Genomic DNA, 12703 nt, shown 5'->3' with positions numbered 1-12703 from the left:
TTTAACTGTAATAGACAGCTTCTTCATGGAAAGGGATAAAGGCTACATTTCTCACAGTGACGAATTTTTTAATGCAAGTTAGAACTTAAGAAATTATGAAAACTCACCAAAAAAGGATAGAGATAATGTATTGGTTATTACTAATTGGTATGTAATGAAAGGCACTAAGATTAATCAGTTGAGAAAGCTAAATTATACAAAACTACTTTCATCTGTCACATCTTTAATACATACATTTTATAAAATAAATTTTAATGAACAAATCTTAGAAATACCTTTTTCTTCCTCAATCTGCATCAGAGTTTTTTTATGAACTTTTCCCTCATTTGTACATCTGGATATGATCTAAAACGTAGCTGGATGCATAGAAAATAATGTTTCTTTGCATGATAGAAAATAGGCACAGCTGCAGTTTGTTCCTGTACATTTATTCTGGTACTTCTCTATGGTAGCTCTAATGAAGTTGGTACTTTCCTAAAAACAAAAATCAGTGCTATTTGTTTTACTTTCCTGTAGTATTCACTCCTGGTAAAGTATGACTTCCTTCAACACAAAGAAAAAAATGACCAATAAAACCCGAAAATTGATAGTTTAGAAACTCTTGCTAGAGTTTCAAGATATATTTTTAGTGTTATCAATGAATATGTTCAAATGAAATTGATGATATTCATTTAAATATGGATCACAGGAGAAAAAAAATTGTTAAACATATGTCCTAATCTCTATAATAGCAGATGGTCTATTACTAGCTCTTAATTCCTCCAGCTGATTTCATATATTTGAACATATCTGGCACACACATTTTCATTCTTTGGGGCTCATATTTTCTCTAAATCCTTTTTTGTGTTAACTGTCCAGAGAAAGTGTGATTATGTACTACAACATTTCAAACCTAAATTTAATAATTTACTTGCAAACGTTTAGGAAGCAACTGAGTCAATTTTTATGTAACTTTAAAACTGATACTACTTTTGAAATTTTAAAAACAAAACCTCAAATATTTCCAATTGTCATTTTTTACTAATCACTTCTTAAGATTTACATACAATAATGAAAAATTTACATGAACTGATTCAAAGTGAAGCTGAATCAAGAAAACAAAACTGCACAATGACTACCACAATGTAAATGAGAAACAAAAACTGAACACTACATAATCAGAATGACCAATTGGTATAGAGAAGAGAAAGTGTGCCTTCCTCTCTCCCTTCTTTGAAGAGGTGAGGTCATAATGAGTACAGAATATTGAAAAAGCTATCAGATTCAACTGATGTTGGTTAGTTTTTGACTGATTTGTGTTTCTTATTTTTCTTACTCTTTGTTACAGTAGCTAGGGCTCTGAGTATGGGATAAGTACATAGAGAAATGAAGGTGACCTCTAACAAAACAATCCTAAATCAAAGCATAATAGATCTAGAGCTGGAAAGGACCTTAGAGGCCATTTACATATCTGTTCATTTTACTTTAAAAAAATCCCAGGCAACAGGGCAGCTGGGTGGTCCAGCCCCGGATTCAGGAGGACCTGAGTTCAAATCTGGCCTCAGACATACAACACTCACTAGCTGTGTGACCCTAGGCAAGTCACTTAAGCCCATTGCCTAGTCAAAACGAAACAACAAAAAAAATTCCAGGCAAAAAGCATGAGAAGCCTTATATAAACTGATGCAAAGTAAAGTAAGCAGAGTCAGGAAAATGAAAGGCAGGATGACTATAATAATGCAAATGAAAAGAATATCAAAAACAAAACTGAAACTGAATGACATAAAATTATAATTACCAAGCTTGGTTCCAAAGAAGAGATAAAAAAAAAGCATCTCTCTATTTCCTTCTTGCCCCTATGCACCCCTACTCTTTAAAGAAACAGAAGCTATGGGGTAAAGAACTCTGCATATTATGTCAGCTTGAAAACATGGAAATAAAAGTCTTCCTACAGCCAAAGGAGTGAATGGCTAGATTATCCCACAAGATAAAAATGAACACTTACATAATATTAACATGCTTTTGGCTTTTGTAGCATGAGTATTTCATCAACTTTCTATAACTTTTTTCATTTTTCTTTGTCCTTTTGTCCATCTGTCCATTTTGACATCCTTTGCTATAATAAATTGCTTCAAGGAGCAGAGATATTTAATACCTATTCCACTGGCAGCACACAGCATAGTAGTACTATGAACATGTCAGTACTTCCATAAAGTTGAGTAATCCTTGCTTTCCAATTCATTAATTTAATCTTATTAATCCATTCTCATTTATTCTTTTTTAGACCCTCTAAATTCTGTATATCTACTTCCAACAAATTCTGGTAAATAAGATTAGTCACTCAAAAAAGGTGTCACTAGAACACTGGGATGGTAATTCACAAATCTGACTTCTGCTCTAGTATTTAAAATGATGAGAGACACCCATGTAACTAAAAAACAATAAAAAAGACCAAACACTTAAAAAACTTAAAACACAAACATACTTTGTAAATACTAACCAGTTCCTCTGCTTCGATAAGGGGGCTTGAAGAACTTCACAGCACCATACACGTTGACTATAGATCCATGCTTAAGTTGATTCAGGGGTGTATATGTATACTTGGGTGTCACACTCTACATAAACAGAAATATAAAACTTGTTTTCATATATACATTTAGCAATGTAGTAAGTTTTTTATTAATCTGTCATAGTTGGGAAATTAGACATAAGGATATTTTATAGATAAATGAAGTTTAACTATTTAACTTGCCTAACTTTTAAAATTTTATTTTAACTTTTTTTAAAATTAAATCTTTCCAATATGCATTCAACAGTCTCTATTCTAGTCCATTCCATCTCCTGTCTCCATACTTTGTCCAGGTGGTCTCCCTCCTTACCTATGTCTCAAACAACTTCCTACTTCATCATCAAAGAACAACTTAAGTGCTGTCTTCTATAAGAGCCTTTTCTATCCCCCTAGTAATTAGCACTCTATCCTGCTGGAAATCACTTTGTATTAGTACATATACATTATTTACTGAGATGTGTACATATATTTAGAGTAGCATATAAGCTCCTTGATGGCAGGGATTGTTTTGTTATTCTCTTCATATCCCCAGAAGTCTACCATAGTAGCTTAACTTTGTAGACACTTATTTATTATTACCCTCTATTATGTCCTTTTCTCCTTCCCCCTCTACACTCTTCGACCCTACTACCTCTACCCCAAACTGCCTATTTTCAATCTCTTGTTATTCTCCATTATCTGAATGAATCTAGAGGACTGAAGATCAGTAAGTATAACCAGACAATAATGCACTATGTATATAGTTAAATCCAATAGACTCTATGCCTGAGGAAAACAAAGGTGGTTCTAAGCCTTTCCTGTGGAATAAGGTACCTGGATTTCATGACAGACACTTTTATCTGGCTCAGAAACTCCTTCATTTACTTCTAAATTATTCCCGAGTTTCTGGTCTTTCCATAAAGCTGAAGCTGTTAGATAGTAGACAGCCAGATAAATAGGTATTACAGTACAATTTTAAATAAACGCTAACTTTGAGAAGGCACTAAAGTCAAAGACAACACAGAATAATATTATTTTCTGTCCTTCAAAATACTTTCACTGACTACACTTTTCTCTGGTCAAAATTATTCTATTTATCACTACTTTTCTTCTCTAAATTTAAAGTTAGATAACAAATAGAAACAAAGAACTGGAAGAGACTTTAGAGATTATTTAATTCAACTTATTTGTTTGATGGTTTAGGAAACTGAAGTCCAAAGAAGGTCACAAAGCAGGTTAAAGAGAAAGCCTGATTCTCTCCTCTTAATCTGTCTGAGGCATGAGTGATTCCTCCAAAGAAACTATCACCTTTATCTTTTGTTTTAGATTATTAAATAAATTTAAGCAAAATGAGGAAAAACTAGAATACCACAGAATTTAGACTTGGAAGGGCCTTAAGAGATAATTTAGTCCAACTCTGCCACTTTACAGATGGGGAAACTGAAGTCTAAGGAGCTAAGTGATGTACCTGAGGGCACACAGCCAGTCAGCAGCAAGAGGAGGAGTTGAAATCAGGTTTTTGGTTTCCAAATTCAATGATCTTTTGAATAAACCAAACAAATATTTCCACTAACTTCACTGAGAAGCAGATAGATAATGCTCAAAACTTTGAAAGTATACAGAAAAATATAAACATATAGTGAATACAGGAAAAATATTTTCAATTTACCATTTAGGGAAAAAAAACTCTCATGATATTAATAATAGTGTGAAATCTGATATAGCAAGATGGTCATTTTATAAGAATAACTTTATTTTAAAACTTTTTGCTTTGCAGAGATGACATCTAAAATATCATATGAAGAACAATACTGAACCAGTGTTAATAAACAGAAACTGTATATTGTTATTTTTTCATTCACTCACAAAAATAAATGGAAGAATCTGTTCCTAATTTTAGTGAAATAATTTCAAAATCAAATTACATATATTACATTTGAAGAAAATATTCATAAGAACTAAACTGCCAAAGCTGAATCTAAACTTACCAAACATATAGGTTCCTCAGAAATAACTGTGTCACATTTAACATAAACCTGAAAAATGAATAAAGAGATTTACCTATAGATATATTTTAACATAAGGTGTCATGAATACTATAAATATTTAAAATACGGTGAGCAAGTTTATACATTGTTAGCCTAAACCAAAGAAAATGGTATAATTTTTATGTAAAGCTTTTTCTAAACTGAGTCAAAAAGCATTAAAATTTTAAAGCAAAAAGATTTAGTAGTCTAAGTTTGAATTTTACTAATGTTTCTTTTTATTAGGCGATGTCCACATCAATCTTAAGGAAGCAGAGGATGGTGGAAAAGATTCAAATCTTTCCAGAAAACTCAGATATCTCCTTTTTTCCCACCTGGATGAATTCATTTTTGGACTTATGGACTTCTACATTCAATAAAGTTAAACTATTTACTTTCTCATATGGGAAGATGATACATGTAATTCCTAAGAACTTTATCATTATTAGGGTAGTTAGAAGGAGTCTACATAAAGAGAGGGCATTGTGAGTCGATTGAGATCTGGGGGGAAAAAAGAGGGAGAAGAAGGAAGAGAGAAGGAGAATGGGGAAATTTCCCTCACATAAAAGAGGCACACAAAGAAGAGCTTTTATAGTGGAGGGGAAGCTGGGGGAATGAGGCGCAATAGCTGAACCTCACTCTCATTGGAATTGGTTAAAAGAGGGTAGAATATATATACACAATTAGGTATAGAAATCTATTTTACCCAATAAGGAAACAGAAGCAGAAGGGGATAAGAGATACAGGCTAAGGGAGAATGATTAAAGGTAGGGCAGATTAAGAGAGGCAGCAGTCAGAAGCAAAAAAGATTCTGAGGAGGGACAGGGGAGAGAGAAAGAGAGAAAGAGAGAGAGAAAACAGAATGGAGGAAAATACACAGTTAATAATCATAATTATGAATATGCATGGAATGAACTTATTCATAAGATAGAAGTGGCTGGCAGAAAGGAATTAGAAACTAGAATCCAACAAAATATGTCGTTTACAAGAGATACACTTGAAACAGCCACAGAGAGTTAATGTAAGGGCTGAAGTATAATCTATTATGCTTCAGAGGAAATATAAAGGCAGGGGTAGTGATCATGATCTCAGACAAAACAAGAGCAAAAACAGACCTAACTATGAGTAAAGAGAAGCAGACATAAATGTTGTGAAGTAAAAACTACAAGACTTGACAACAGAGCATATATGTGGGATCAGTGTGAGTAAGGAGCTGAGGATGGTGTCAAGGTTGTGAAACTAGGCAACTGGAAGCATGGTAGTGCCCTCAATAGTAACATGAAAACTTGATTTTAAGGAAAAGATAATGAATTCAGTTTTGGACTCATTGAATTGAAATGCCTATGGAACATCCACTTTGAGAACTCCATAAGGCAACTGCTGATGCAGTTCAGGAGAAAGATTATGGTTGGATATACAGATCTGTGAACCATCTGTATAGAAATGAAAACAAGATGATGAAATCACCAAGTGAGAAAGTATCGAGGAAGAAAAGGAGCCAGGAGAGAGCCTTAGAAACACTACATTTAGTGAGAGTGCAAAGGAGATGGAAGAGAGATCAGATGGGTAGGAGAATCAGGAAAGAACATTGTTACTAAAACTTCTCCTAGCTCTGGTCCTCACTCTCCAAACATTAACACTATGCCTCAACTGTTTTCTTCTCCTAGAAGATCCCTGCCCATGTCACTCTCTCATCCCACTGGTGTGTTGCTGCTTAAACTCTGTTTCTGAGGAAAAGCCCAGGCTAGTCAGCCTTTATTCCTCTCCTGTCTCTACTCTAGACTCTCTAGAATTGGTCAATGTCCTCTACCTATTTTCAGTCCTCTTTTATGTATTATCTTCCCCCATTAGAATGTAAGTTACTTAAGGGTAGGGACTGTCTTTTTTTTTTTAATTTGTATTCTCAGTGCTTAGTATCCTAGCAAATAATAGAAGTTTCATAAACACTTGTTGACTCGAGAAAAAATAATATCCCAAAGATGGCGACTGACAGTGTCAAAGGCCCCACAGAGGTAAAAAACAATGAATATTAAGAAAAATTTATTAGATCTGAAAATCATTGAGATATTGGAGGAGATGGGAGTGGCATACAGGTAGAAATTTAGACAATGTAAAAACAAAAGATATCAATAAAATTATTTTTTTAAAATGAGATATCATTGATGTTTCTGAAAACAGCACTTCAAGTTAGTGAGGAGAGAAGTCAGACTGCAGAAAAAAAGAGGAGAGGAAGTAAAAGCACCATGTTAAGGCTGCTTCCTCAATGAGGTTAGCTGAAGAATAACAGCTAGATCTTTCCAGGAAAAAGGAGGCAGAGGCATTTTTGTAAGCAATAGGGAAGAAGCAGTAAAGAGGGAGAGAATGATAGGGAGGGAGGATAATAGAGGTAGCAATATTCCAGAGAAGATGGGAAGGGACAGGATGAAGGGTCTACCTGGTAGAGAGATTTTAGAAATGACAGTAGGGAGGAAGGAACATTCTGACTCCTCCACCATTATCAAAGGGGTCTGAGTGAAAGTATAATTAGAATTAGAAAGCACAGTCAGGGACACAGAATTATGCATGAGGAGTAAACCAGGTCTCAGTGATAAGTAAAAGACAGAAACAAAGGAAAAAGTTTAAGATCAAACTAAGTTTGTTAATTACAGCAATTAGATTGCAGGCTCCTAGAGGGCAAGGACTATCTTTTGTCTCTTTTTGTATCTCCAGTACTTAGCACAGTGCTACGTACATTATAGTAGGCACTAACTAAATGTTTATTGAAGTTACTCATAGTTATTCCAGAAAGAGAGCACAGTGGAAGGGGAGGTAGATCTACAATGGGCCATTTGGGGAGTAAGGATAAGGAAGCTGAAGTGTGGAGTATGTACTTCAGCAGCCAGGGGTTCAGAGTCCCCAGGATGAGGAAAGCATGAGAGGATGGGAGTATGCTGAGGAATAAGTGAGGGCAGAGTACTGGTGGTTAACAAGGGGTCTGTTAAAGGTGGATGAAGAATTAGACTTTTCAAGGTTATCAGACTGCCCTCATCACCATCCCCACACATTCTTTCTCTCATCTTCAGTCTCTCACTGTCTCCTTTCCTGATGCCTATAAAGAATCCCAAGTCTTCCCTATTCTTAAAAATCAAACAAAAACCTTTACAATATCCCACTCTCCCTATATCTTTCCTCCCTTTCTTAGCCAACTGTATTAAAAAGTTACTTACAACTGTTGACTTCAGTTCCTCTCTCGTTCTCTTCCATATCATCTGGACCTTACTGCTAGATTGAAATTTCCCCTTTCAAAAGCAAAGATCTCTCATCTAACAAATCTAATGTTTTCTTAATCTTTATTCTTAAATACAGTCATGCGGACAATCTCATACAACAAAGTTGCAGCTAAATGGCAGGACAGTTATCATAAAGTTTTAAATTCACTATGGTCTTCTCACTAGTCAACATTTTTAAGTTTCCATAATGAAGGCAAGAAAAATTTTTCTAAAAAGCTTAGAACACATGACTTGGAAATGTGGCAATTCTATTTCTATTCAATGCTGTTTTGTTAATTACTAAATATAACATAAGCAAAGCAGATAATCTGTATACTTACATAAGCAGTAGATTCATTTGGAGACATTTTCAGTTGCAAACAGTTCTTTCCATGTTTACTTGAAGAGGAAGTCTCCTCTAAAACAAATCCGGTCACTACAATTGTATCCTATCAGTGGAATACAAAGTAGGGGAAAAAAGTGATTTCTAAAAAAGAAACACAAACACATATGCCTCCAAAAAAACTTAAAAAAAAAAACCCCTACCATTTAGATGAGTCATTATGATGCTATTCAAATTCTTTACTTTAAAACAAGACCAAAAAGAAAAAAAGCAAACAGCATATATCTGTATTAGTCACTTCTATAAAAAATAGCTGACTTGTTCATGTGTTTATTTGATGACATATAACTCTATGAAATAAGAATTTTTCCTTGGTGACAAGAGGAGAGAAAAAAAAAAACAAACCTTGGGGAAAAATGTTTTCAATATAAAACATTTTCAAGTGAAAAAGAATCCTGGTATAGCTGAAAGACTACCGAATTTGGAGTCTGAAGACCTGGGCTCAAATTTAAGCTCTGTAGTTGTGGTCTATGTCATTCTAGTCAAGTCATTTAATATGCTCAAGAGCCAGGTTCTCAATTCATCTTTAAAATAAAGGTGTACTTTGACTTCTAAGGTGTCATCTAGCTTTAAATTTTATTATTCTTAGGAACATAACATGCTGCCATTACTTGTTAGCATAACAATATGAGATTTAGTACAAATAAGTTACCAACTTCCTCATCTAAAGCTTTTAACTTCTCTATTCACAACTAAATTTGTTATTTAGCTATCTTACATTGTTTCAAGAACATGCTAAATACTCCTTAAATTACTAGAAAACTCATGAAAATTTCACTTATATTACAGAACTAGAAATTGTTGGGGAAAGAGGAAAAGGTAGAAAAATTGTCTTAATCTGAACAGTTTTGAATGAAGAACAAAATGAACTAGTAGATGATTAGATTATAAAACATTATTAAGAATTTCCATATAACATTTAAATTAAAAACAAACTTTCCCTTGAAAAAGGGAAGATGAGTATGTTAGTGAATTAATATTATTACAAAATTAACTATTATGAATTAAAACCAAAACATTAGGAAATACAAAGGTCAGAATTCACATGTGAATACTGATGCTTAAACAATTTTTTCAGTCTCATGAACTCATAGAATTTTAGAGCTTAAGGATCATATTAATTCAATCCTTTATTTTATAGGTGACAAAATTAAATTCCAGAGATACAGCAATTCCCCTGAAACAAATGGCTGGTTAAAGCCAGAAATGGAATATCAGAAACTAAGTTTCTTCTCAATCCTGTCTGTTAATCTTTTTATGACATGGCGACTACTTTCCTACATACCCAAACTTTTGGGTTACAACAAAAGTGGCTGGGGTAAAAAAAGAGAGAGAGAGAGAGAGAGGGGAAATGATTTGAGACTATCTTAAAAAAAGCAGAAAACTAACAAATTTTAAAACTCTAATTAAACACCAAAAAAGGACCCAAATATAAAATACATATTACTTACAGCATTGTTTTCTGTTGTGATAAAGAATTGTAAAGAAAATGGGTGCCTACCAACAAGACAATAGCTAAACAAATTATGGTATATGAATGTAATAAAATGATGAAAGGGAAAAGTTCAGAGAAACCTGAGAAGGCTAGTATAAACTGACACAGTGAAGTTAATAATAGATCCAGGAGAATAAAATATACCATAATATTGCAATGAGAAACTATTTTGAAAGACACAAGAACGAGGATAAATGAAATGATCAACTACAACTCCAAAGGACAGGTAAGGAAGTATGTTGCCCACATTCTGACTGCAGAGTGATGGATTCAAGGTGTCAAATGAAAAATAGTTTTGGAATGACAAATGGCTAGATTTGTTTTTCTTGATTACACCTGTTATGAAGATTATGGTTTTGCTTTGGGTTTTTTTTTTTTTGGATAAGAGGTGATTTAGGTACCAGTAGAGGGCTACCTGATAGTGCTATCTCCCCCAAAAAAGAAGAAAATAGAGACATTTAATTAAGTTTGTTTTAATATTAAGAATAGCAGAAAGCTCAGAAGCAAACAGCCAAGTAGAACAGCTCTGAAAGGAATATATTGAATTTATTGATTTTTTTTTCAAAAGCAAGCTTATATAATAAAGAATTACATTCATATATAATCTTTTTCTGCTCTACTTTACATATGGAAAGGTTCAATTCTTTGATGTTTGTTAAGTTTGACAGATATAATGAAAATGTTTATTTCCATAAAATTGAAACAACCACTAGAAAAGTAATTAAGTAAAATGGGATACTGCAGGCCTTCTCCAGTTTTGTGGTTAGAAGTCAGTAATTAGCATAAAGGTTAAGCTTTGTTTAGAGTGTGCATGCTTAATAGGCTCATGAATACTAACTTCTCCACCTCTAAGCCAGGCTAAGATGCCATTTTCTGAACATGGGATGTATGCAGAAGGAGGAAAGACGTGTCAAGGAGTAGATGTGTAAGAGGCATGCGGGAAAGTTGTACCCTTTGGAGTACTCAGCCATTGAGGAAACAGAGGAGGGACTTTGTGGCCAGGATCAGAAATAAATAGTGAATTTTTGTTTTGGTATAGTACATGCCTATTCAATCAATAGGACACACACTTTTGTAACTGCGTAATAAACTGAGCTTTTAACTTCAACCCTCCTGAGTTCGAATGAGCTATTTCTCACAAGGTCAAAATAAAAAATTTAAAATTTAAACATGTTTAAATATAGTAATCAAACATGAACAAAAAAAAACTGCCTTGTGTTAAAATTTTGCCTATGACTTCTGATTCTAAAGGTTTCAAATATAAATCTAAATATAGTTGTCCCCGGGGGGAGGGGGAGAGGGAGGGAGAGAGGGGAGAGAGAGAGAGAGAGAGAGAGAGAGAGAGAGAGAGAGAGAGAGAGAGAGTGAGTGTGTGAGTGTGTGAGTGTGTGTTTAAATAATTTCCTCCCCTTTGAGGGCAGCTAGGTTGCAAAGGGAATAAAGTGTCAGGCTTACTGTCAGGAAGACTCATCCTCCTGAGTTCAAATCTGGCCTCAGACACTTACTAGCTATGTGATCCTGGGCAAGTCACTAAGCCCTATTTGCCTCAGTTCCTCATCTGTAAAGTGAGCTGGAGAAAGAAATAGCAAACTACTCCAGTATCTTTGCCAAGAAAATTCCAAATGGGATCACAAAGAGTTGATATGACTGAAACTACTGAATAATAACTCCTCTTTGTGGAAAACTCATTTCAGGGCTACAGAGAAACTATATTCCTTAAAACTTTCCATAATACAATTTATACTGAATACGCTAATAAGATTCTAATTCAACACTAAGTCAGTTTAATCCAGAGTAAAGACAAAATTAATTGTATCTTTTGTTCCCCTTACCTGTTCATCCCATTCCTACTACCAAAAAATTTTTTAAAAATTAAAAAAAAAAAAAGGAAAGAATAAAAGGTAGGTGGATGCTAAAGCTTGACTTGCCACTATTATCACCCTTGGTTATCTGACAAGTACTAATTAACTGGTACACTTCTATTCTATTTTAATGAGTACCTGTTTAACGTCTATTTAAACATAAGAACATTTTTCACATATCATCTTTAGGTGAAATGTTAATGTGAAGTATCCTCTGGTTTGGCTGATTTCATAAATTTCCTACAATCACAGTATATTGCATTTTCAGGTGACTTTGCCAAAACATAAGAAAGTGAGGGAGATTAATTACAAATTCAACTGAATGAATCTCTTTATTCAATACTTATAACATGACTCTATATAATCTTGTTCTAATCTTTTCAACTCTCATAGCAATTACAAGCATCCCAAAACCTCTCAAATTAATCCCCAAACCACCACAAGAGACACTCAATCTTAAAAGTTCAGAGAATGAAGACAACGAAAAAAAGTTAAAAGCGAAGGCTATTTAGGTACGAAAGAGTGAAAAGTATATTTTTCAGTGCAAAATCAGGAGGTTTAAAAAATTTTTAATTTAAAACTTAGCAAACAGCAAATAAAATGAGCATTTCCATTGTATATATACCTTATATAGCAGAAGGTCTACAAACTGAGCTGTTATATACAACTTGCTTTTATTGTTTTCTAAGGGTCTTTTTTTATATCTTTTATTTTTTTAATTTCCAAATTTCCTCCAATTCCTTCCAGAGAGCCACAGCAACCCTAGCTTCCCTTGACTCAGCTTCCTGATATAGGGAAAAAGAAGTAGGAGGACCTAAGCAAATAAATAACAGGACCGAACAAGACCTTAACATTTTCTACTGAAATACAAATACAGATCCTGCTCTGAACATAATATCTTGATTTGTAAAGTAAGGGTAGAAGAATAAGTAAACAAAAAAAGGCACTAATGATAAAAAGCTATTATGGAGCCTGTTTTGTTTCCCAAAACACAAAGAAGAGTATAATTCCACAAAATTTATAAGGAAAGCCTCAAAAATAAATACAGTCCTAAGATCACTTAGAATTCCTTAAAAGAAATCAAGCAATACTTTTTTTTAAAAAATCACATCATAAATGAAAAGAGATCTACAGAGAAAGAATT

General features: G+C 33.8%; 1 protein-coding gene across 1 annotated transcript in view; it reads right to left on the bottom strand.

Annotated features, from left to right (window-relative positions):
* POT1 (protection of telomeres 1) overlaps nt 1-12703 on the bottom strand; it is a 100525-nt gene that overhangs the window by 70393 nt on the left and 17429 nt on the right. The window contains 3 exon segments of the mRNA XM_078153932.1: nt 2480-2594; nt 4516-4563; nt 8141-8248. Coding sequence (XP_078010058.1) covers nt 2480-2594; nt 4516-4563; nt 8141-8248 — 271 coding nt within the window.

This window comes from Phascolarctos cinereus, unplaced genomic scaffold (genome assembly GCF_003287225.1).
Source record: "Phascolarctos cinereus isolate Bilbo 61053 unplaced genomic scaffold, phaCin_HiC Scaffold_1;HRSCAF=81, whole genome shotgun sequence".
In the NCBI taxonomy this organism is placed as follows: domain Eukaryota; kingdom Metazoa; phylum Chordata; class Mammalia; order Diprotodontia; family Phascolarctidae; genus Phascolarctos; species Phascolarctos cinereus.
This window is presented reverse-complemented; position numbering and strand designations above follow the sequence as displayed.